Source organism: Trichomonas vaginalis, chromosome IV (assembly GCF_026262505.1).
Source record: "Trichomonas vaginalis G3 chromosome IV, whole genome shotgun sequence".
NCBI lineage: Eukaryota > Parabasalia > Trichomonadida > Trichomonadidae > Trichomonas > Trichomonas vaginalis.
Window position 1 is genome coordinate 14,556,711 of NC_067206.1, and position 23,251 is coordinate 14,579,961.

At 35.0% G+C, this 23,251-nt stretch overlaps 13 protein-coding genes and 3 pseudogenes across 16 annotated transcripts, besides 12 other annotated features; 11 read left to right on the forward strand and 5 right to left on the reverse strand.

The window, feature by feature from the left end:
* Window positions 1-258: part of a mobile genetic element that runs on past the window's edge.
* Window positions 231-258: a terminal%2Cinverted (terminal inverted repeat of TvMULE3 transposon ID:TVAGG3_0092100).
* A 789-nt stretch (window positions 259-1,047) lies between these two features.
* Window positions 1,048-1,085: a terminal%2Cinverted (terminal inverted repeat of MuDR-5_TvMULE4 transposon ID:TVAGG3_0092110).
* Window positions 1,048-2,104: a mobile genetic element.
* A 950-nt stretch (window positions 2,105-3,054) lies between these two features.
* Window positions 3,055-3,679: a mobile genetic element.
* Window positions 3,642-3,679: a terminal%2Cinverted (terminal inverted repeat of MuDR-5/MuDR-7_TvMULE4 transposon ID:TVAGG3_0092120).
* An 8-nt stretch (window positions 3,680-3,687) lies between these two features.
* Window positions 3,688-4,982: a mobile genetic element.
* Window positions 4,983-4,992: 10 nt separating this feature from the next.
* Window positions 4,993-5,025: a mobile genetic element.
* Window positions 4,993-5,025: a terminal%2Cinverted (terminal inverted repeat of LTR63 transposon ID:TVAGG3_0092140).
* Window positions 5,026-5,297: 272 nt separating this feature from the next.
* Window positions 5,298-7,093: a mobile genetic element.
* Window positions 7,090-7,189: a terminal%2Cinverted (terminal inverted repeat of Maverick-3 transposon ID:TVAGG3_0092160).
* Window positions 7,090-23,251: part of a mobile genetic element that runs on past the window's edge.
* TVAGG3_0092170 (uncharacterized protein) lies at window positions 7,199-7,762 on the reverse strand (the record flags this gene model as incomplete). The annotated part of the gene is made up of 1 exon (XM_001286398.1): window positions 7,199-7,762. One exon carries the CDS (start codon window positions 7,760-7,762, stop codon window positions 7,199-7,201), a length of 564 nt encoding a protein of 187 aa, XP_001286399.1.
* Window positions 8,550-9,358, forward strand: TVAGG3_0092180 (protein of unknown function, DUF4106 family; the record flags this gene model as incomplete). The annotated part of the gene is made up of 1 exon (XM_051222481.1): window positions 8,550-9,358. A coding segment is annotated over one exon (809 nt), but the record flags the coding sequence as incomplete, so codon positions are not given.
* On the forward strand, window positions 10,386-11,353 carry TVAGG3_0092190 (annotated as a pseudogene). Its single transcript has one exon. A coding segment is annotated over exon 1 (968 nt).
* On the forward strand, window positions 11,779-13,384 carry TVAGG3_0092200 (annotated as a pseudogene). The gene has a single exon. A coding segment is annotated over exon 1 (1,606 nt).
* Window positions 13,761-14,297, forward strand: TVAGG3_0092210 (protein of unknown function, DUF4106 family; the record flags this gene model as incomplete). The annotated part of the gene is made up of 1 exon (XM_051222482.1): window positions 13,761-14,297. One exon carries the CDS (start codon window positions 13,761-13,763, stop codon window positions 14,295-14,297), a length of 537 nt encoding a protein of 178 aa, XP_051107468.1.
* Window positions 14,302-15,090, forward strand: TVAGG3_0092220 (uncharacterized protein; the record flags this gene model as incomplete). Its single annotated transcript, XM_051222483.1, has 1 exon — window positions 14,302-15,090. A coding segment is annotated over one exon (789 nt), but the record flags the coding sequence as incomplete, so codon positions are not given.
* Window positions 15,134-15,937, forward strand: TVAGG3_0092230 (annotated as a pseudogene). The gene has a single exon. A coding segment is annotated over exon 1 (804 nt).
* TVAGG3_0092240 (uncharacterized protein) lies at window positions 16,018-16,368 on the forward strand (the record flags this gene model as incomplete). The annotated part of the gene is made up of 1 exon (XM_051222484.1): window positions 16,018-16,368. One exon carries the CDS (start codon window positions 16,018-16,020, stop codon window positions 16,366-16,368), a length of 351 nt encoding a protein of 116 aa, XP_051107470.1.
* TVAGG3_0092250 (protein of unknown function, DUF4108 family) lies at window positions 16,404-16,758 on the forward strand (the record flags this gene model as incomplete). The annotated part of the gene is made up of 1 exon (XM_051222485.1): window positions 16,404-16,758. A coding segment is annotated over one exon (355 nt), but the record flags the coding sequence as incomplete, so codon positions are not given.
* On the reverse strand, window positions 16,840-17,295 carry TVAGG3_0092260 (uncharacterized protein; the record flags this gene model as incomplete). The annotated part of the gene is made up of 1 exon (XM_051222486.1): window positions 16,840-17,295. The coding sequence occupies one exon, from the start codon at window positions 17,293-17,295 to the stop codon at window positions 16,840-16,842; it is 456 nt and encodes a 151-aa protein (XP_051107472.1).
* TVAGG3_0092270 (protein of unknown function, DUF4106 family) lies at window positions 17,923-18,207 on the forward strand (the record flags this gene model as incomplete). The annotated part of the gene is made up of 1 exon (XM_051222487.1): window positions 17,923-18,207. The coding sequence occupies one exon, from the start codon at window positions 17,923-17,925 to the stop codon at window positions 18,205-18,207; it is 285 nt and encodes a 94-aa protein (XP_051107473.1).
* Window positions 19,008-19,478, reverse strand: TVAGG3_0092280 (organellar and viral DNA polymerase type B; the record flags this gene model as incomplete). Its single annotated transcript, XM_051222488.1, has 1 exon — window positions 19,008-19,478. The coding sequence occupies one exon, from the start codon at window positions 19,476-19,478 to the stop codon at window positions 19,008-19,010; it is 471 nt and encodes a 156-aa protein (XP_051107474.1).
* On the reverse strand, window positions 20,538-20,805 carry TVAGG3_0092290 (uncharacterized protein; the record flags this gene model as incomplete). The annotated part of the gene is made up of 1 exon (XM_051222489.1): window positions 20,538-20,805. A coding segment is annotated over one exon (268 nt), but the record flags the coding sequence as incomplete, so codon positions are not given.
* TVAGG3_0092300 (uncharacterized protein) lies at window positions 21,078-21,459 on the forward strand (the record flags this gene model as incomplete). Its single annotated transcript, XM_051222490.1, has 1 exon — window positions 21,078-21,459. A coding segment is annotated over one exon (382 nt), but the record flags the coding sequence as incomplete, so codon positions are not given.
* TVAGG3_0092310 (uncharacterized protein) lies at window positions 21,495-22,079 on the forward strand (the record flags this gene model as incomplete). The annotated part of the gene is made up of 1 exon (XM_051222491.1): window positions 21,495-22,079. One exon carries the CDS (start codon window positions 21,495-21,497, stop codon window positions 22,077-22,079), a length of 585 nt encoding a protein of 194 aa, XP_051107477.1.
* Window positions 22,866-23,129, reverse strand: TVAGG3_0092320 (uncharacterized protein; the record flags this gene model as incomplete). The annotated part of the gene is made up of 1 exon (XM_051222492.1): window positions 22,866-23,129. One exon carries the CDS (start codon window positions 23,127-23,129, stop codon window positions 22,866-22,868), a length of 264 nt encoding a protein of 87 aa, XP_051107478.1.

Consider the following 23,251-nt stretch of genomic DNA (forward strand, 5'->3'; position numbering starts at 1 on the left):
TTCAAAAAAATTTAGATGAGATTTGCATAGATATAGATTATATGATTTATACATATGAAAAATAATATATAAAAATATAATTTTGAGATAATTATGTAAATAATATTTTAAATATTTGAATTTGAGGTATAAATTTTATAGTAAAATATATTATAAAGAGTATTTATATAAATATTGTAAAATAATATAAGTAATAAAAATTGAGACCCCTCCCTGTTTTTGATGTTTTGTCACTTTTTCGGTAATTCTTATTGTTTCGACTCTATTAATCCATAACTCTTGGCTGCATCCCAAAATGACAAATGGCTATTTAATAAATCATCATAAGAATAACCTGCTATTTTGTCTAAAATTAACCTAAGAGAGAATATTTTTTGCTCATAAGAAACTAATTGCAATATGCAAACGCAATCTTTGTTCCTTTTAGAGATCCATCTTTTAATTTTTTCTTCATTTGTATTGCCATTATCTAATATTGTTTCTTTTCGTTTAGGTTTGCTCTTATAAATAACATATCTTTCATAATATTGACGAATGACGAGATTCTTAAATTCTTCTGTTTTTGATCTTGCAAAATATCGTAATAACAAACTTAGTATGTTGTCTATCCATTTTTATAATTCTTTTTCTGATTCATCTGCTTTTTCAGCAAATAAATTTTTCCCAGTTAAATGAAAATTGATTAATTCAACCTTTGGGAACATTCCAAAATTATTATCATAAGACAAATTACGGAAAGTGAACTCAAACAAAAAGTGACACAATGCATTTGCCAACCAAATAACTTTACAAAGCAAAAACTTAAATTACTTGTCAAGCTTACTATTCTTATTTTAACAATTAAAAAATTAAATTTTATTTTTTATTTAAAAAAATCATCTTATATCATCTGATATATATATATAACAGCATTAATATTTCAATGATTCACAAATCAACTTTTTCATTATTTTAAATAATTATAGAATATATACCGACTTTTTGTACATAAATATTTTTAGATTCAATAATGATTTACGGTTTTTTTCAAAACTTATAATTTTCAAAGAGAAAGAGACAGACTAGCCCATTGTCACTTTTTAATTTAGCAAATGAACGCTTATGGAGTGGAGTTTTTGGGTAAATCTGATTTGCTTATAAATGAAATAAAATCAAAAGAAACCATATTGGCATTATATTATGCAAAAATAAATGATCTTACTTAGTACTTTTAAAGTTAATTTCAGAAAAAATTTGACACAATGGTATCCGGCACATACAAGTGGTGTACAACCAAAATATAAGTTGGTTTAAACATATATTGCTATATCTCATGATCTTACTTAGTACTTTTAAAGTTAATTTCAGAAAAAATTTGACACAATGGTATCCGGCACATACAAGTGGTGTACAACCAAAATATAAGTTGGTTTGAACATATATTGCTATATCTCATGATCTTACTTAGTACTTTTAAAGTTAATTTCAGAAAAAATTTGACACAATGGTATCCGGCACATACAAGTGGTGTACAACCAAAATATAAGTTGGTTTGAACATATATTGCTATATCTCATGATCTTACTTAGTACTTTTAAAGTTAATTTCAGAAAAAATTTGACACAATGGTATCCGGCACATACAAGTGGTGTACAACCAAAATATAAGTTGGTTTGAACATATATTGCTATATCTCATGATCTTACTTAGTACTTTTAAAGTTAATTTCAGAAAAAATTTGACACAATGGTATCCGGCACATACAAGTGGTGTACAACCAAAATATAAGTTGGTTTAACATATATTGCTATATCTCATGATCTTACTTAGTACTTTTAAAGTTAATTTCAGAAAAAATTTGACACAATGGTATCCGGCACATACAAGTGGTGTACAACCAAAATATAAGTTGGTTTGAACATATATTGCTATATCTCATGATCTTACTTAGTACTTTTAAAGTTAATTTCAGAAAAAATTTGACACAATGGTATCCGGCACATACAAGTGGTGTACAACCAAAATATAAGTTGGTTTGAACATATATTGCTATATCTCATGATCTTACTTAGTACTTTTAAAGTTAATTTCAGAAAAAATTTGACACAATGGTATCCGGCACATAATGTTGCATGCTAAGATCAGTCATAATGTAAACCTCTCAATTTTATTGTCGTGGGAAGTATCTCAATTCCTTCAAAAAAATTGAAAAACTATTTAATTTTAAAAATATAATACTTTTAATTAGTTAATTAATTGGAGATATTTTTTAAAAAATCACTTTTGATAATACTTTTGAGAACTTTAATTCAAAAAATATATTCAAAAATATCCAGGATATCAAAAGGGAATTGTTCCTTATGAGGTATATAGTTATGATGTATACCTCATAAGGAACAATTCCCTCCTTAAAACGAGAAAACTTGTTCGAAATTGTTTATCATTTCGAACAAGTTTTCTCGTTTTTAATAAGAAACTAAAGGCTATGAGGCATTGATTATATATTAGTGCCTCACAGCCTTTTAGTTTCTAATAGATAGCTGGGAAACTTTCTCCAAATGATAAGTTATTCAGAGAAAGTTTCCCAGCTATCAAGAGGGAATTGTTCCTTATGAGGTATATAGTTATGATGTATACCTCATAAGGAACAATTCCCTCCTTAAAATCGTAGACATTTTTATACTTATTAATCAACCATTCAAAATCATATTCCTCTGAAAAGTTATTTTATTAAAAATTTAGAATTTTAATAAATATAGAGTTTGGATTTCATACAATACCTATATATTTTCAATAATGGAATTTGAAAACCATTCTCAAAAGTTCTCAGAAAACCTTTTTTTCATTAATTTTAAGAAATCTGAGTATTAAATTAAGTGATAAATTCGTTTGACACTACTTTAATTTTTAAATTCAAAAAATTATATGTGCTTCTTAAAATGACTCAAAAAATTTTATTATAAATAATATATAATATTAAAAATCCCACAACATTTTTTTACTTTACATAATCGTACTTCCTCGACGATTAATTTCCACTCAATTTCTATCATTGACCGAACTTAGCATGCAACAATACAAGTGGTGTACAACCAAAATATAAGTTGGTTTAAACATATATTGCTATATCTCATGATCTTACTTAGTACTTTTAAAGTTAATTTCAGAAAAAATTTGACACAATGGTATCCGGCACATACAAGTGGTGTACAACCAAATCTTCGACTCGATGAACTTGTCATCGAGTTATATTCCAGTGTTGTTCCTTCATTCCTGATTAAGTTGCAAATTAAAGGTCTGGATTCAGAGAGAAGTGTTAAAGTTATCAAAAAAGTCACAAGAGATTTCGAAGAAATGACACAATTTAAAAAAGTCGAATGCATCAGTATGCTTGAAGCTGTTCAGAAAGGTCTGAAAAATGATACACTTGATCCCAACATTGTTTACTCAACATTAAAAATATTATTGCAAAGAAAACATTTGATTTAATAAACATTTAATTTATTATAATTAATTTTTTATTACAGTATAGTAAAAAATGCTATAAATAAATTATTATATTTTATTAAAATGTGACTTTTAATAGTAAGTGAATAAAATAAATCAGGAATTGGGAAAGAAATAAGGTTAATTAAAATAATGAAAATTACAAGTTTAAGGTTAATGAAAAAGTGACAATGGGCGAGTTTGTCCCCCACTCATTTCAAATGAGTGGTAGAATCTTCGATTTAATTGATTTAGAATGGTTAAATCAAGCTAATCAACAAATTCAAAGCGGTATTAACGTCGAAACCGTTCTCCAAAATGTCCCTTTAACAGATGGAAGAATTCTTCCCACAATATCACATAAAACTTTTAAAAACGCTCTTAATTTCAATCAAATTGAAATTCCAAAATTACGTACAGGTCCAAAACCAAAAGATCCACCACAAGAATTAATAAATACTGTCCAAAATTTACATAATAAAGTTCAAAAAATAGGAATTTCCCGGGCTTTCGGCCGAATTATAACAGATCGTCAAATGATACTTGAATCGCAAATGCAAAATCAACAAAATATTCAAATTCATTTTCCAATTCCACAATTGTCTCAACGGAATCAAAATTCAGAGTTTGATTACAGTTCTCCTGACATTTCAAGTTCATCTGAACAGTTATCATCAGAAATCTCTTCAAATTCCGACGATTCATCAGCCGAAGAATTATTTTCATCAAGTCCAAATTCAATTGATACAGAATCGGATATAAATTCAGAAGATGACCCATATTCAATACGCACAAATACAACTTCAACATTTGAAAAAACTACAGATTATTTTGACCGTAAATTATTGAACATTCAATTTTCCGAAAGAACTGTTAATAAATGTTTCAAACTTCTCAATCTTGCACAACCGCCAAAAAATTCAAAGGCAAAAGGTCAAACAAAATACGAAGCTTTTTACGTTAATGAAATATGGCATGTAGATATTCACTTTTTAAATCATCGCCAAGGTGAATATCTATATGCCGTTATTGACGATAAATCACGAAAAATTTTGGCTTGGTCACATCTCGAAACTAAAGAAGCGGCACAAACAAGTCGTGTCATTCAACAATGTTTCGATGTATATGGCAAACCGTTTGCCATATGGAGTGACAATGGGCTTGAAAACTACGGTGTTTTCAAAAATTTATTAAAAAATGCAAACGTCGAATCAATCACGATAATACCACACTGCCCTTACATGAATGGCAAAATCGAAAGATTTTGGCAGAATATTCAAGTTGATGAGGTAGCTTGGGATCAAATTCAAAATTTAATCGAAAATTATAACGCAACACCACATACACAGTTACCAAAAAATCCAGAAATACATACCTGGTTTACACCAAACAAATTTTATGATATCAGCGAAAAATATGATACCACCAAAGAACCCCTTTGGAAAGTTGATGGAGAAATTAAGGATTTGAGGATTTCTCTTCAACATTTCCGCGAGAGGAGAGCCAATCAAAGAAATTAATTCGGTAATATTTTAAAATCGAAAATAAAATCTAATTTTTAACACAAATTAACAATATCGATTACATCTTCTTACTAAGCTCAGTCAGATTAATAAGAATAAACACTTACTTTTTAAAACATTTACATATTTTTTTTCTTCGTTACAGAGATACGCAAGTTGCAGAAGAAGCAGCAACTGTAGTACAGTAATTTGACACTCCGAAATCGAACATTAGTGACTTTGAGTAGATTTTGAATTTAATATAGATCTTGATTTTTAATAACCATCATAGCAAGAGCTAGTTGGTGAATGGTATCCGCGAATTTCGGCTTGAAAGTTGGGAAACTTTGTCCGAATGTTAAACTATTCGGACAAAGTTTCCCGCTGTTTGCGAAGGAATTGTTGGCTATGATGTACTGATTCATGATCAGTACATCATAGCCAACAATTCCTTATACAAAGTTCAAAAACTTGGGTGCAATCAGAACTGATTGCACCCAAGTTTTTGAACTTTCTCGAGGGAATGAAAGGGTAAGAGGTATACATTATGAATATATACCTCTTACCCTTCCATTCCCTCTCTGACAGCGGGAAACTTTGTCTGAATGTTAAACTATTCAGACAAAGTTTCCCGCTGTTTGCGAAGGAATTGTTGGCTATGATGTACTGATTCATGATCAGTGCATCATAGCCAACAATTCCTTATACAAAGTTCAAAAACTTGGGTGCAATCAGTTCTGATTGCACCCAAGTTTTTGAACTTTCTCGAGGGAATGAAAGGGTAAGAGGTATATATTATAATGTATACCTCTTACCCTTCCATTCCTTCGACAGCGGGAAACTTTGTCTGAATGTTAAACATTCAGACAAAGTTTCCCGCTGTTTGCGAAGGAATTGTTGGCTATAATGTACTGATTCATGATCAGTGCATCATAGCCAACAATTCCTTATACAAAGTTCAAAAACTTGGGTGCAATCAGAACTGATTGCACCCAAGTTTTTGAACTTTCTCGAGGGAATGAAGGGTAAGAGGTATATATTCATAATGTATACCTCTTACCCTTCCATTCCTTCGCAAACAGCGGGAAACTTTGTCTGAATAGTTTAACATTCAGACAAAGTTTCCCGCTGTTTGCGAAGGAATTGTTGGCTATGATGTACTGATTCATGATCAGTGCATCATAGCCAACAATTCCTTATACAAATTTCAAAAACTTGGGTGCAATCACTGATTGCACCCAAGTTTTTGAACTTTCTCGAGGAATGAAAGGGTAAGAGGTATACATTATGAATATATACCTCTTACCCTTCCATTCCCTCTCTGACAGCGGAAAACTTTGTCTGAATGTTAAACTATTCAGACAAAGTTTCCGCTGTCAGCGAAAGAATTGTTCCATCTGGTGCATAGAGTGTGAATCTATGCACCAAATGGAGCAAGTCCCTCGCGAAATTGCCAAAACTTGCGTCGCATTTCAAAGATTGCGACCCAAATTTTGGCGATTTCTAGTAGAGATGGAGTATTTTGAGTCACTGACCTATATGCAGTGGCTCAAAGGGCTCCATCTCTACTTTGAAGCAAGGAAACTTTCCTCGAAATTTTGATAATTTGAAGAAAGTTTTCAAGCAATTAACAAAGGATTACTCGCTATGAGGTAAAAATTCTAGATTTTCACCTCATAGCGAGAGCTTCCCTTTCATTGCTTGAAAACTTTCCCCAGCTTCAAAATTGGGAAAGGGCTGTAAAGTCGACTCCGATACCAGCAGGTACCAGAGTATTTAAAAGAGAAGCCCTCGCACGAGTTTCTATGAAGACCTTCTCATTCAAGAAGATCTTAATAGAAAATCGTACGAGGGCATTGGAAACTCGCGTCTGGTACATGTTGGTACCAGAGTGTTTGAGATTTGAAGACTCTGGTACTAACATGTACCAGAATTTATGATGAATTTAAGATGGACCATTATAAAATGGTAGCGGTTTGTTTCAAAAAAATTTAGATGAGATTTGCATAGATATAGATTATATGATTTATACATATGAAAAATAATATATAAAAATATAATTTTGAGATAATTATGTAAATAATATTTTAAATATTTGAATTTGAGGTATAAATTTTATAGTAAAAAAAAAAAAAAAAAAAAAAAAAAAAGGTAGTGGGGCTTCCAGGGGCTGCGCCCCTTCTAGCCCCGAAGATGTTTAGTATAAAATGAGGTTTTTATTCGGAAAATTGTTAGTCTTCTGGTGTGAATTCGGAGGACTCTTCGTGTTTCTCTTCTTCGTGTTTCTCTTCTTCTTCCTCTTCCATTGCTTCTGGGAAGAAGTCTTCTTCTGGGTCGAAAACATTATATAATGTGTAATTGAATGACACATTATATCTTTGTTTGAGTTCGCTCTTGACAAAGAACTTAGTTCCAGGAATACAGAAGACTTCTGTGCGTTGGAAAAGCTGATGTCCTGGAACAAATTTGGCAATTAGAGACTTCTTTTTTCCGAATTGTTCAGGAGTTTCCATGACGACAGTAACAACATCTCCATCTGCGAGGTCTTGTTGTTGTTCGGAAAGGTAAAGAGCAATGATATAAATGGTTGCTGCGTTGAATTCGAGAAAGTCGAATTCAAATTGTGTTGTCGTATAGCATTCAAACCATTTTGTACAGTTGTCTCCGAACTCGTCAACGTATTCATCTTGGTCATATCCGTAACTAAAGACTTGGAATTCGGCAATTGTCTTGTCGAATGACCGTTGCATGTAACGAGGAAGATTTTGACGAACTTGGTATAAAGTTCTCAACATTATGAGCTTAGTAAATGTTGGAAAATACTGAACTAAGACATCGCTAAGCTCAATTGGACTTGGAATTGTCTTAGTAAGTTCAATTGAACTAGCAATTGCTTTGTTCAGAACTTCACAGAACTGAGTATTGTATATAGCGTCTGGTTGTGTGTTTTCTTCGGCGTCTTTGAGATATTTAGAGCAAATTTGTTGAAGAATTTCTCTTAATTCGCTGTTAGACTTTTTGGCGGTTATTCTAACAGCTGTGCCAGTTCTTGGAGGTTGTGGGGCTTTGGCTTTGGTTAGCGGTTGAGAATTGTTAATGTTGGCTTCCATTAGACAAAAATGAACTGTTTTTTTCGGACTACTCATAGAAAAGTTTAAAATAAACCGTTTTCGTCAACGGTAACCCCTTCTATAATTTTATTTTATTTAATAGTTACCGTTGGAAAACCGTTCCATCTCAAATATTGAATGAACTATAAACGTTTTTTGTTTTCTATATATACTTTTTTGTCCAACGGTAAAACTTTTTACACAACGGTTTTTGAGAGTCGTCGCCGTTGACTTTTTTGTAGAGCACTCAAAATAGTATAACTTTGTCCGGACAAGTAAGGGTCTATCGTCGCTACAGGAAAAGTTACAGGCGTTCCAAGGAAGTATACTTTGAGAAGCCTTTTCCCCTTATAGAATGAGATAGGACGGTTATTTTACAAAACTGACAACACTTTGACCGAGTAGTTTTTTGTGCTGAACAAAAAGTGTCATATAAACATCTGTCAAAAACCGCTTTTTAACTTCACTTAAAATGCCACGTAAGCTACGTAAGAATATACGTAAGAGGAAGAGAGCATTGAAACATCCAATAGTAAAACTGACACCACAACAACAGTTGCAACAACAAATGCTGAATGACCCCACTATGTTGCAACAAATGTCAAGCAATCCTATGCTTTTAAACCGAGTTGTTGGTGCACAGAGTGGAGGTTTAAGAGCGGCACTTTTAGCGAAAATGGCAGGCTATGGTGGAGCTGCAGACGGAACAGCCTATAACCCTCAAAGTCAAATGAATTTGAGTTCACTCAAAAATCAAATAACAGATGTCAAAAAGTCAAACATAGACATACAGAAGCAAATAAGTGAAAACGAAAAGAAACTAGAATATGACAGACACACAAAGAAACTCAATGAGTTAAACGTAGAGAAAAAGAAGAAAGAAGAACAACTGAAAGAACTAAGTACAGAGGAATATGCGAAAAAAGTGTCAGAAAAAGCAACAGAAGTAGCAAAAATGGAACAAGATGTCATAAATTTGAAAAACCATACTACTCAATATAAAATACTGAAAGATGAAGAGATAAAACAAAAAGCCCTGAAGACATATATGGATAGCGATGAGTATAAAAAGGAAGTTGAAGCAAATGTAAAGGCAGAAAAACTTTTACAGTTGCAAAACCAAACCGTACAGTATGAAAACTTAGCACAAGAAAGTAAAAATAACGACGCAGCCATGCAAAAGGCAATGAAAAGCGCAGAATATATAAAAGCTAACAATGACTGGTTAGATGCCCAAGCCAACGCTAAAGCAGCCCAACTCATAGGGTCAATAAGGACAAAAATACAAGCGGATGAAGACAGTTCAAATGAAGCTTTAACAAATGCTGACTTTAAGAACGCTTTCGAAGCTCTTCATAGTAAGGTGAAACAAGTGAACGACTTCTCATCTGGAAAGAAACTGAAGTCTGAAGGTTTCGACAAAGAGTTAAAAGAAGTAGCACAAAATATGACGAAAATAACAGATGCAGCAACGAGACAGGCAGTTCAAAGTGCCTATGACGCCGTTAGAGCAACTGTTGTGAAAAGTCAAGAAAAAGAGTTACAACAGACCAAAACAGACCTAGTAAATGCTTTCTTAAGAACGAAAAGTCAGGTAGGACATTACGCTGCAGATGGAACATATGTGCCAGCTGGTGGAACTTATATACCACCAAACCCTCCAAGAGAAGCACCTGCACCAGGACTACCTAGAACATTTACATCGTCACATGGACACAGACACAGGCATGCACAACAACCAGCACAACAACCAACAGTTCAAAATCCAGCACAACAACAACAACCAGCACAGCAACCAACAGTTCAAAACCCTGCACAACAACCACCTCCACAAACAGAGCAAGGACATAAAAGAAGTAGAGAACAAGGAAACCAAGAATTCTTAAAAATGCTTAAAGAAGAGTGTGGTTTCCCAGATACTGTTGACTTTAGTGACAGATATAAAGAAGCTATTGGAAAGTTCAAGGATGGAAATACTGACCCGAACCTATTTAGCTTTATGGCTCAGCACCAAAACGGATATAATCTCAAACCTGGAAAATACAAGCTCGCTAAGGGATATGATTTAATAGCATATCATCCAAATGACATGGATGAATTTACTCCGAGATATTTGATGTCAGAGCTAAATGACAATTCAACTTTCGTCATGAAACGCGTAAAAAATAGAGACGGAACGAAAGAACAAAAGCTTATGAATGCGGATGACGTAGATAGGGAAATTGTTGAAAACGGTCTCGGAATATATGAAATGCCAGCAGATGAGGTACAAGAAACTCCACAGGAAGAAGTTCAGATACAACCAGACATGGAAGAAATAGTTCAGCAACAACAGCTAGAAGAGCCTGAAGGAAACGAACAAGTCACTCCTTTGGAAACTAACTTCACAGAACTAGATGAAGATTTGGAACAGCCGAAAAATCTTGACCCTCAACAAGAGTATGCGGAGAATATGGAATATTTCCAAGAGTCTAAAAAAAATTCGGCTGACATAGTAGAAGAATATCGAAAAATGTTTGCCGACATACAAAAGACTCCAACACCAGATGAAAATATTCAGCATAGAATGGAAACTGAAAGAAAATGTACACAAATACAACAACCCTTTTTACTTACGAGCATTTAACGTTCAATCTTCGGATGAACTCGGTGAAAATAAAAGGTTAAATTTCAAGAAAACATATAGAAATGAAACATTGTTTAAAGTTCATTCAGAACCTAACCAAGATGGAAACAAACCTACTTTTGTTTCTGCAGACGATGGAACTACAATGAGATGGGGTCATAAAGCTAATCCAGATAGGTGGTTCATAAACTTACAACCACAATTCCAAGAAGTTGTAGACGCAATGGAAGTCAATGGTGAACCAGATATAGCTGGTATTTTAAGCGCGGCTTTAATGCCATTGAAAGATATGAAACATGCAGATATTTTGGACCAGTATGAAATGAACATGGCTGATGGAAATATAACACCTGACGTTCTAGAACATTTATCTCAAAGAACTACACAGAACCATAGAGATGGTATATTTGGTGAAGAGTTTAGAAAGAAAGTTAGGGAGAGAGAAGGAAGAGAACCTATTGTACATGACCTTGCAAACGAAAGTTTACAAAATGTCATAAAAACTTACTTTGCAGACAATGAACGAGAAGGGATGAATATTTAAGAAAACTCAAATGGACAGTACCAAATGAAATGTTAGTATTGAAAAACATGTTCCTTGACAAAATAAAACCAACTACAGAAATAAACGACGAAAGACTGAAAGATTGGGTAAAAGCTTTCCCATTCACAAAAGATATAATTGGTAACATGGAAAGAAAACCAGAATGGCTACAAAAACATATATTTGGAAACGAGCATATTCCATATGGACAGGCACTGTTTGAAGAGCTTGAACCGGAAACTCAGGAAAGAGTCATGCAAACAATACGCGAAGACTCAAATACAAACTATGACAAAATCTTTCTAGGATATAGGTTACCTGAGATGGGCGACCAGAGCCAAAAGGCAAAAAGGACATGGGAAATTTGCAACATACTAGATGAACATAATGCAAAGATGCAACAACTTCAAGCAGAGGGCAATGAAGGAAAAAGAAGAGTTAAAAACTCAGTCAGGAAGAAAGTAAAGCTTGGTCACGTGGGTTCTATTATGACATATAAATCCAACTATTCTATATTTTTACTCATATGAAATGTACGCCGCTCAGAATATAACGCCAACAGTTTTGGATGCTATGAATGGAAATGTTTCCGAATGGTATAACGAATGCGACAATGCCATTAGAAGGTCAGAAATAGTTCCTGGAACTTACGAATATACAACTGCTGTTTCTTATGGAAACGTAGGTGAGTTTGGAGAAGGTTCTTCAACAACAGTAGATATTGCTTGCGACAGGTTTCATATAATTTCTATTGACAACTCTTTCTTATACGTGGAACAAGACATTGAAATAAAACCTTCTGCCAAGTTGTCTGACAAGAAAGGTTGCAATGGAATTTTCTATGTCGGATACCAATATGCTCCAGAAGTTTTCATGGGATATAAGATATATTCTAACTCTGACTTAGTTCAAACAGTAACATGGGCAAACTATGAATGGTTCGCTTTGAGAAACTCAGTACAACCACAAGCTAGAGAACAAACAGACCAGTATGCAACTATTGAGAAAATAAGAAGACTTGACCCTAACGTTCCAGGAGTTTATGTTAACCTTTCTGGACAAACTGCAGCAGCAGTAACCAAAGTAAAACTGAAACTTAGAGTTCCTTTGTCATCTTTCCTCATCTTCAGGTTTTTAAGATACTTGCCAAACTGGGCAGGAAAAATTTCTATCGAACTTACTCCAAGCAAAAATAACTTAGTCATTGCACCAACACAAGACCCATTCACTCTTACAGACGTAAAGGGAGCAAATCAAACGTCATTCGCCGAATTTTGCAAAGACAAAGTTGACTTAGACTTTGGTTTCTCAAACCTCAACACTGAAGTAAACTACTACTTCAATGCTGCTGGAACTGCTTGGGACCCAGTTAAGTTCACATGCGAAAAATTTGAATGCAAGAGAATAGAAAGCAGACTTGCAGTCTATATGTTGGACCCAGATATTTCAAATGCTTTAGCTGCCAAATATATTGCAGTTCCACTTATGTTCCCTATACACCAAATATCTGTCAAAGACTTTGCAGGTGAAGTTGGAAACCAAAGTGCTGACCCAGGTGCAAGAACAGATATTGCTTAACAACTGCAATGAAACATGCAGATACTATGTTTGTACTGTTCAGACGAACTATAAATGACTATTCTTTTTCTACAACCCTGGTATTAAATACCATATAAACATAGATGGCAAATACTATCCAAGAGAAGAATATTCTACAGTTGAGGATATGAGGTCATACAACTTGACATTAGATGCTATGAACTTTAACAACAACTTCACAACAACCATTAACCCTGAAATGCAAAGTTCTATTATGCCATATGTGAAAGTATGGACCCATACAGGAGCTCAAAACACTCAATATACAAATGGAGACCGTTCAAACTTTTGGCTTGGCATTCCATTTGCTGACTCAGAAGACTTTATGGGTGGTATTTCAACTGTTGGTACAGTTCAAATACAATATACTGGTGACAGAGACGGTCCAAATGAATTGAAAGCAAAGAAGTTTACAAAACCAATAGCACTTTTCACGGAAGATGCTCTTTTGAAAATTCGTTCGATGAAACCTGCTGGGGCTCCTCAGATTGGTATAACGACAGCTTCCATCGAGCAGATTTTGGCAGCAGGTCAGTAAGTTGTTCTTGAACTGACTTCTCTCCGTCAAATATTGACAGTACGCCAGTTTTGATATAAAATTGTAAGATAAACTTACCTTTAGAAATATCTGTAAGTTTTGTTGTTATATTTTTGTCTGCTTCAAGAACTTTCACCATTTCAGTTATACCAACTTTCTTTGCTTTATGAAAATATTTTGGTTCAGCAAAGACTGCTATTCTATAACATTTTCCATTGTTTGTGTAAAGAACTACTCTGTCAATGAACTTGTATTGTTTGTGTGTGTAAACTTTGTTCTGCTTCAATTCGAAGAGATACTCAAATACGTCCATCTTTTTATTCTAAGTAAAATGTCATTTCCGAAAAATAGAAGCGTAAGTGTTTCAAAAGGTTTAATGGCGGTGGCAGATGTGAAGTTAAATTCACCAACTCAAACAAACAGTCAAAGTGTTGTTGTCAATGTCAAAGACAGAGATGTTGAAGTGGAGAAACCATACGAAGACGAAGATGGTATAACAATAGTTCCTGTAAAAGAACAACCAACATATCCTGAAGTTAGCAGAGACTTAAGTTCTGTTGCAGATATTCGAAACGACTACCAACAACTTAAAGACAAACTTAAAACTCAGGAGAAGATTTGTCAAGCTTTGGGTATAATGTTAAACTTGGTCGAACACAACCCTGTAAAAGTGAACTCATATGTCATTGCACCTCATGAAATTTTGAAAGAACTATTGAAACTTTTGACAGAGGCAGACGATATAAACATCAAAGAAATAGAACCCGACATTGCTTGCTGTGGTGTTTCATATAATGTCATTGACAAGATATACGTTATGAAAGGAGGTGAAACGTTGAACTTAAAATATAGTTTCCCAGACGTCATAAAAATATTTGACGACCACAACATTTCATTAAAATTTACTTGCTAAGTAAATGGCAGAAGACATAGTGGTTTATACTATTACGACTAAAAACCCTGAGTCATATAATTCTATAACAACAAACTTACAAAGTCCTCAAGGACGATATTGTAAACTGACCTTAAACACGATGACGACTAAAGCCTGTTTTGCTCTTTTGACACCAGAAGACTTTGTTGTTGTGAATGGTAAAAAATACTTCTTTGAAGATACTTACTCAGATATACCACCAACAGGTTTTGTTGACTTATTTAATACTTTAAGGACGGATGTAACATGTGCTGCAACTAGAGCAGGTTTCATTATGTTTGGATGTCCGACCGAGTTTAGTATAAACGATATGAGCTATAATACAAAACTTATATCTGGTTTTTACTACCAACAGTTTCCTATAACAGGAAAAGGTGTCATACAAGGTTTGTCTGTTCCATTGACTTTAAGTACACCTATTTTATATATTGTTTCAAACTTAGGTTCAAAGTGCTATTCGAATGTCGACAGAAACTACTATGACCAAAAGATACTCATGCGTATAAACAACACTTTCTCTGCTGGTTTGCCTATTGTTCATTCGAATGCAGAGTTTTCAGCTTTAGTGAACTCAAACACTTTAGCAAACATAAACTTAACCTTAGTCGACGCAAACTTTGTTCCTGTAAAACTTTTATGTCCTATGTATTTGTCAATGACGGCAGAAAGTTTCGAATTGGAAGATGCAACTGGTGAAAGTATTGTACTACAAGAACAACTTCAACAACAAATAGCTCAAGAACAACAAATGCAACAAATAGCTCAAGAACAACAAAGTCAAGAATAAAAAAAATATTTTTTTTATTTTTATAAAAATGTACAGAATAGACGTTTCAGATTTTTATGACTTCCAAGCCTTCAGAAATATGTGTCCATTTAGAGACTATAACAAAGCAGTCGAGAATTTGAAACGTTTAGTCATTTATGTCGACTCTGCCCCAGAATGTTATGTCATGAAAGAATGGGATGTTGTCTTTAACAAACCAAGAGCGACAATAGTTTCAGAACAAGAATGTAGACAGAAACTTAAGAAAATAAAAGTCGTACAAGTTGGCATGAAGATGTTAGATGCTTGGGATATCTTATTGTCAAAGTTAGAAGATTTTTCAGTTCGTGTATAAAGTTCTATACACCATCTCCAAACTTCTATTCTATCTTCACTGGATATAAATACGAACAAGTAGAATGGAAAGAAAATGTTATAGAAGCTTGGTTAGACCATGTCAAAGAAATTATATGCAATGGAAACGAAAGAGTCTATGAGTATATCTTATGTTGGTTTGCAAACATCTTACAACATCCAAGTGCTAAAAATGAAACTGCTCTCATTATAATTGGAAAACAAGGAACTGGTAAGAACACTTTCTTTACAGATATCTTATGCAAACTGTTAGAGGGCTATTCGAACCCGAATATGACAAACTTAGAAAACATCTGCGGTAAATTTAACTCTTCAATAGAGAATATGAAACTTATAGTATGTAACGAACTTCAAAGTATAGATACAACAAAGGTTTTAAACTCAGATGCTTTGAAGAGTCTTATAACAGACAAAGTTGGAGTTGTTGAAAGAAAATATAAAGACCAAAGAGTTTGTGAAAATGTTGCAAATTTCATCATGGTTTCAAACAATGCCGTTCCGATGAAGTTAGAAAGTTCTGACAGAAGATATGTAGTTGTCAGAACGTCAGATTCTCATATGCAAGATACAGAATATTTTGACGACTTAGCAGAAACTTTGACACCTAACTTTTACAACCACTTGTTCTCATATTTCATGACATTAGATATTTCTAAGTTCAATCCAAGACAAATTCCATATACCGAAGAAAGACAAACATTGTTAGAAGCAAACAAGAGTGTATATGAACTGTTTATAGATGAGACTAACTTTGAGTGTTTAGATGAAAGGTCATTGTACGATGAATATAAACAATATTGTCAAGAATATGGTTATATGGCAGCTTCTAAACGTACATTCTTGGCAAATGTCAAAAATCTTTTAGATGTTCAGAACGGCGTATATACAAAGAAAAATTTTTCTGAGTAAATTTAAAAAAAATATTTTTTTATCCGATAGAAAAGATGACGAAATATATTTCAGTCAACAAGTACATGACAGAAGTCAAAGAAGAACTAGACCCATTCGCTTATTTGAATGTTTACTTCTACCATTTTGAAAAGTCTACATTTGACAAAGTTTGGAACATCGAACCAGTTAAGTTTGCTATTGTGACTAAAAATGGTGCGAAATTTGAAGACTTAGACATAGAAGGTTTGTTAGCAGTCAAAGAAAATTTTGACAGAAGGTTTTCAAACCTTAAAGAAGGCAAAGCATACAAACTTGTTATACCTTATGAACCAAAGAAAGCAGACGACTATGAATATTATGAGTCTAAGATAGTTGAAGTTCAAGGTAAATTGGGTAAAAAGATTTTAGAGTCTAAGCCAGTGTTTGCTCCTAAAGAGGAAGAGAACATTGACATTGACCCAGAAATGTTCTAAAAATAAAATTTTATTTTTACATGTCATATCTTCTCTGGAACTGGTTCAGGTTTCTTCTCTTCTTTACTTTCTTTTCTTTCTTTTCTTTCTTTTCTCTCTTCTTCTTCTTTTCTGGTGGAGTTATGTCAAACTTCTCAGAACCATATTTATGTAAAAGTTCTTTGTCCTTTAATAGCTCTTCTATTCTGTTTTCTATTTCATCTTCAAGAACAGCGCATGTGCCTTCTTTGCATTCTAAGAACTTTTGTTGGACTTCATCTTTCCAATCGGCGTCATCTCTGTCAACAAGTCTGTCATTGACAAACTTAAAGACTTCTCTGCCTAATGTTTTATGGTTCTTGTCATATTCCCAGAAACAGAACTTTAGAACAAATTCACCTTTCTTGTTTACACTATGTAAGATTTTATGGTCTACAGATGTTTTGCTGTCGAAAAGCTTGTCTCGAATATAGATAGCGAAATCGCTAGACATTTTCAAAAAGATAAAAATTTTAATTTTTCTAAAAATATGTTAGAAAAAAAGTTTGCTGACATTGACAAGAAATTTGAGAATGTTTTAAACAAGAACAAGAGGAAGTTAGAAAATGCTCAGATAAAACCCATACATGACAAGTTCTTATTTGCTCAGAATGGTATAACAGGTCTAATCGCACCACCTGGGTCGGGTAAGACTTTCACTTATCTTAAAATGGCTGCACAACAACAAGAACTAGATGAGAAGAACCCATTCTATGAGTTAGTAGTCATTTGTAGTACTTCTGGTCAATTTGACCAAACCGTAAATTCGTTCAAAGATATTATAAAAAAGTCTAAGTTAGTATGTATAAAGGATACTGAGTTGTTAGATTGGATAAAGAAGTACCAAAGAAGAGTTTTGAAGTACAATGCTATAAATGAGTATATAAATTCTAAGTTTAAAGACCCAAATGAGGAAATGCAGAGAATATTAGAGAAGAAACACTTCAGAAACAAACAGAAAGAGATAGAATACATTTCGAAGAAATTGCAATCGTACGATTGGAAGACTTACCCTCATAGATGTCTTCTTATCTTAGATGACTTTGCTTCTCATCCTTTGTTAAAGAACAGAGAACAAGATATGTGTCGAATTCTTAAGAAGCTCAGACACTTTAACATCTCAGTTGTCATTTGTGTACAGACAGCAAAGAGTTTAAGTAAGGATGTTAAAAGAATACTTACTGATATCATACTTTTCCCTGGATTGTCCGAAGACGATTTCATGGAACTTATGAAAGAGTCCATGGCAGGTAAGTTTGACAGACATGAACTATGGGAGAAGTACAAAGTCATACAAGACCCTCATACTTCTTTCAGAATTCATATCTACGCAAACAAAGTTCAAATTGTAAAAAGTCAAGCTTGAAAAATAAAGAGTTTTGGCGACCAGGGTTTTTTCACTACTCGCTGTTCTTCTCTCGGTTTTTCGAGGGAAGCAAGCATATGAGGAAATTCATGAAATTTCATACGGAATTCAGCAAAAATATATTTTAGGTGAAGAGGTGAGATTTCACCTCTTTTTTCACCTGTTTTTTCACCTCAGTTATTTTATAAGCGTTTCACATGGTAAACGTTATTTTTTAAATTTTGTGAAAACTCAACGGTTTGACACAAGCCCTAAAATTATTTTACTCAGAATTTTGTTGCTGAATTCAATAAAAATATATTTTAGGTGAAGAGGTGAGATTTCACCTCTTTTTTCACCTCTTTTTTCACCTGTTATTTTATAAGCGTTTTACATGAATTGTATGATGTATATTTGAAATCCTAAACAATTTCGTAGCTTCTATTTCTTCTGTCAGTACATCGAATGTTTTAACGATACCGAAAGTTTCTTTATACTTCTTCTTGACGTCAGATAGAAGGAAATCGTCAGCAGTTGGATAGTTTTTGTTCAGAAATGTCAACATGTCCATTTTATCTTCTGCTGGTTTCTCTGCTTCTTTCTTTAAATCTGCATAGTCGTTTCGCATACGTTCTATCTCTTTGACGGAGTAGTTATATTTCCTCATTGCTGCTTTACATTTAGAACATTGTGGGTTCATTTTAGCATTGTACATTGAAATTTGACCTGCAAGTACAACTAAGGCGTCAATGGTTTTCTTTAACTCAAAAGTTGCTGGTTTATTTGTTCGTTCCATACTTTACCTCTTCTATCTTTATCTCTTATCTGCCATACACATTTTGCAACAACGAAACAAAGTTGTCGTAGGTCTTAAATTCTTCAGATTTATATATGTCAGAAACATTTTTATATACCATATCGCAGTCTTTGTCCATGACTTTGTGGTTGCAATGAAATCCAAGAAACTCATAGTTTACCTTTCGTATGAACTTCTTTATTTCTACCGAGTCAGTTGCTTTGACTTCTATTTCATCGAATTCAGGAATAGTAAGCTTTTGTTGTTGTATTTCAGGAAGTTTAGGTAGATGGTCAATAATATCCTGCATTTCATAAAGATACTGTTCATTTGTTTCATCTTTCGCACTACAGTCTAAATCTCCTTGGAGAAGTTCTTGCTTTATCTTCTGGATTGTTGTTTCGAAAGTATATGAAGAAGGAATGAAGCTTTTCATCTCTACTAACATTGAAGTTGGGTTCATGACTAAAGAGTTTGGTGCTGTTGTTGCTAACATGTTCTTACAATAAAAATAAAAAAATATTTTTTTAAAAAAACCAACTTTATTTTTTATTTCGGGAAAATTCATGAGGTGAAAAAAGAGGTGAAAAAAGAGGTGAAATCTCACCTCTTCACCTAAAATATATTTTTGGGTCATTTACGCTCATTACGATGAAGTTTCGACAAAACATTTACGAAGAAATTCATGAAAATTCATGAGGTGAAAAAACAGGTGAAAAAAGAGGTGAAATCTCACCTCTTCACCTAAAATATTTTTGCTGAAAAAGTGTCATTTTTTCATGTCCGAAGACTCGAAGGTGCAACACTTCCAAAATACCGACGAACTCAGAAGAGCAGCATGGCAGTATGTTCTTGACAACTTCTTTGAGTTCTCCAGGTACACCTTGGAAAATGCTGAAGAACTCCGACACAGAGAATTTGGAGAAATTGCACTCCAATACTACCTTGACAAACAAAGGGTAAACAAAGGGTAAAATAAGACTAAAAACTTAACGTTTAAAAAGTGACATTTTTAATGAGCTCCGAGTCACCGAGAAAACTTGGTCAGATGTTAGCAGCTTACTTCCCTGAGGAAGATGGAAGCGTTACATACGTAAGGTTCAAAAACAACGAACCTGGAATTGCGTACCAAATTCGCAATTACATGACCATGGAGGAGTACGAAAGGTTCTACAAGAGAAACCAGCTCTAAACAACTCAGAAAAGAAAGAGTAAAAAGTTTAACTCGTAATTGTTTATTTTTTTACTTGTATGGGCAAGCTGCAAGAATGAAGTCGACTATCTCGGTCTTTGTCTTGACAGTTGGACTGCTCTTGCGAGTACGTCTGTTTTGCGGTCTCCAGCTGGTGTCTGACCTTCGTAATTGCGCATGTTCTTGAGAGCTCCAACTGTAAATGGTTGTAGGATGAAGAGTCTCTCAGACTGCTTGAGGTAGTCTTCACGGTCACGAACCGAATCTGTGGTACGAGTCGAATCGGTCGATTTGAGGGAAGAGATGAGAGCCTGTCTTCTTCCATTGGGGTAGTAGCATACTCTTTGCGTAAGCGGTTCAGACCTTCCTCGAACTCTTGGTCTCTCTTGGATTGAGATTGGAATTGTGGGGCAGGGTTTTGCATAAACATCCAAGGGTTGGGGAAGTAAGGCATAGGCTGAGGAGGAGGGTAGTTCGGGAAGCCTTGTGGTGGGTAGTAACATTGAGGTGGAAATTGGTAGTAAATCGGAGGTACTTGCTGGAACTGAGGTTGCTGAGGAGACTGTTGTGGTTCTGCAGCTTTCGGTTCTTCTGGTTGGGATATGGGCTCGGTTGGTGGGACGTCGGACATCTGTTTGTGGCTTAACCGTCGGAAGGAAAAACCTTTCCTGTCGGAAGGAAAAACCTTTCCTGTCGGAAGGAAAAACCTTTCCTGTCGGAAGGAAAAACCTTTCCTGTCGGAAGGAAAAACTTTTTCTGAAGTTCGACCAAAAGTTCTCAATTTTCGAAAATTTGAATGGTTTACGGACGGACAACTGGAAGAGTTCTTCCTGTCGTCGGGAAAATTTTTTCCAGTTGTCGGGAAAATTTTTTCCAGTTGTCGGGAAAATATTTTCCTGTCGGATGGAAGGACTCGGAATGCCAGAAGGATTTGACGAGGCAATTTACCTTATAGAGATAAATGAAGTTGTTAAGCAGTACTTGCGCAGGGTAATGAAGCCCAAGGTCAAGTTCACCAGTATTTCTGGAAGGTCTACACTTCAGCTCGAGACTTCGACTGGAATTCCAATTCAAATACCAGACGGGACAGCCTACGACGACATAAAGGACGCCAAAAGAGAAGCTCTTGTTAAGTTCCTAAACAAACGTCCTTGGATAAAAATACCAAACAAGGAGAACCCCCTACCCCATATGAAATTGGCAATTCAGTCTCTCCTTCACTTCTCGGGTCAGCCGTTCTACATAACCTGTGAAGGCGACATCCAACCAGTTCAGTCAACCTTAACGTTTTGAGTAAAAACATTTTTTTTCATTTTTTGAATGAAGCAAGTTAAATTCGTCCCACACCAATCTCAATGGACCGATGAAGAGTTTCAAGCCATGGTTGAAGGCGTTGAGAACGACATAGACGGCGAACTTGAAGGAGCTCAAACCACAATTGCAACCAAAATTGCAGGAGTCAAGGAACAGATAGCTCCACTTAAAGCTACCAAAGCTACTCTTGACCTCATGGATAGTTACCGTTTAGATGTCAAGAGTGGAATAAGACAATTAAAATTAAAACTTCTAAACTACGAAGCTATACTCCAAAAGTTAGCAGAAATGAGAAGACTTTACCAGAGCTACTTACATGTAAGGGACTTACCTTCAAGCAATCCGACCAAAGATGAATTTTCTGACATTGTCCCAATTTTGTCCGAAAGTCAGCTCAGATGTTTTGAACTGCTCCCAACATATCCAGAATATGAACGTTTGCCTGAACTCTTCCGCAATCTCAAAAAACGTTTTTTGGTTCTCATGTTCGAAACTTTTATCGGAAGAGACAACAAACGTTCAGAAGAAGAACAAGATATTATTTTAAACTTGTTGTATGACTTAACCGTCATAACAAGCTTTTTGAAGTAAAACCGTCATTCTCAAACCACTTCATTTTTTCGATGTCCGAACAAGCACCGAAGCCGAACACAATGGCAGATGTCCTTTCAATGTTGCCAGACAAGCGCCCAGTTCAAATTCAAATTTTGAATTTGAAAGCTCATCTGACAAACACCGTTAAGACTCTCCAAAGTAGTCTTATGGAAGAGATGACCAAGCTCAAAGCCGATGTCCTCATGAACCAAGCTTCCAATGAGAAATGCCTGAATGATTTGACGGAAACCTTGCGCATTTACGCGAGAGAGAACCGAGACCTTGCCAGACTCATCTACCGTTTCTTCGAAGAGATAGACGCCATCTGGAAGGTACTCGGAAAGGACAGAACCTCCAACACCGTAATTCGTGAACACAGAATTGAAGAAGGAATTGTCGAGGAAGAAGAGAAACACGAAGAAGAGGAAGAGGAAGAAGAGGAAGAAGAGAAACACGAAGAAGAGGAAGTTTGGGCAACCCTTGTTGCCGATGACACTTACGAAATTTCCCAACCCTACCCATACCAAATCCGCAACAAGGAGACAGGCAAGGTTCTTACCCCAGTCCTCAACAACTTGGGACACTTGAACCTTACCCTTCGGAATCGCGGTTCAATCTCCATGGGCAAGCTTGTCGCAATTCAATGGGTTCCAAATCCAAACAAGAAGACGAAGGTCAGACACATTGACGGTGACAAGCTCAACAACCGTAAGGAGAACCTCGAGTGGTTCTAAGAGTAAAAAAATTTTATTTTAGGGGGAAACCCCGAGTAAATTTAAGTTTTTAGTTGCGTAAGCGGCTTAAATTAAGGATAATTTGGACAAGTAGTTCCTGACCTCTGAATTGGACTCTTTCGTCATCCCAGTTGCGTAGGAGGTCGTCCCAGAGGAGTTGGTAGAATTGCCATTCCAAGGACGATTTGTCCTCCCAGGCATTGAGGATGTACTGCTCGTAGAGTCTCATGACCTCTGCCTTGCACCAGACACCCTCTCCCTTGGAACGTAAGGCTTCTTCGAAGTGCTCGAATGCGATTGGCTGCGGGACCATCCGAAATGACACTTTTTGTACGTTTGGTCAATGTTTGTGTCTCGTGCCATAGTCGACGAAAATACAAACAAACAGGTTATATATGAGTTTGAGACCAAGAATGGTGTAACTCGACCTGTCCG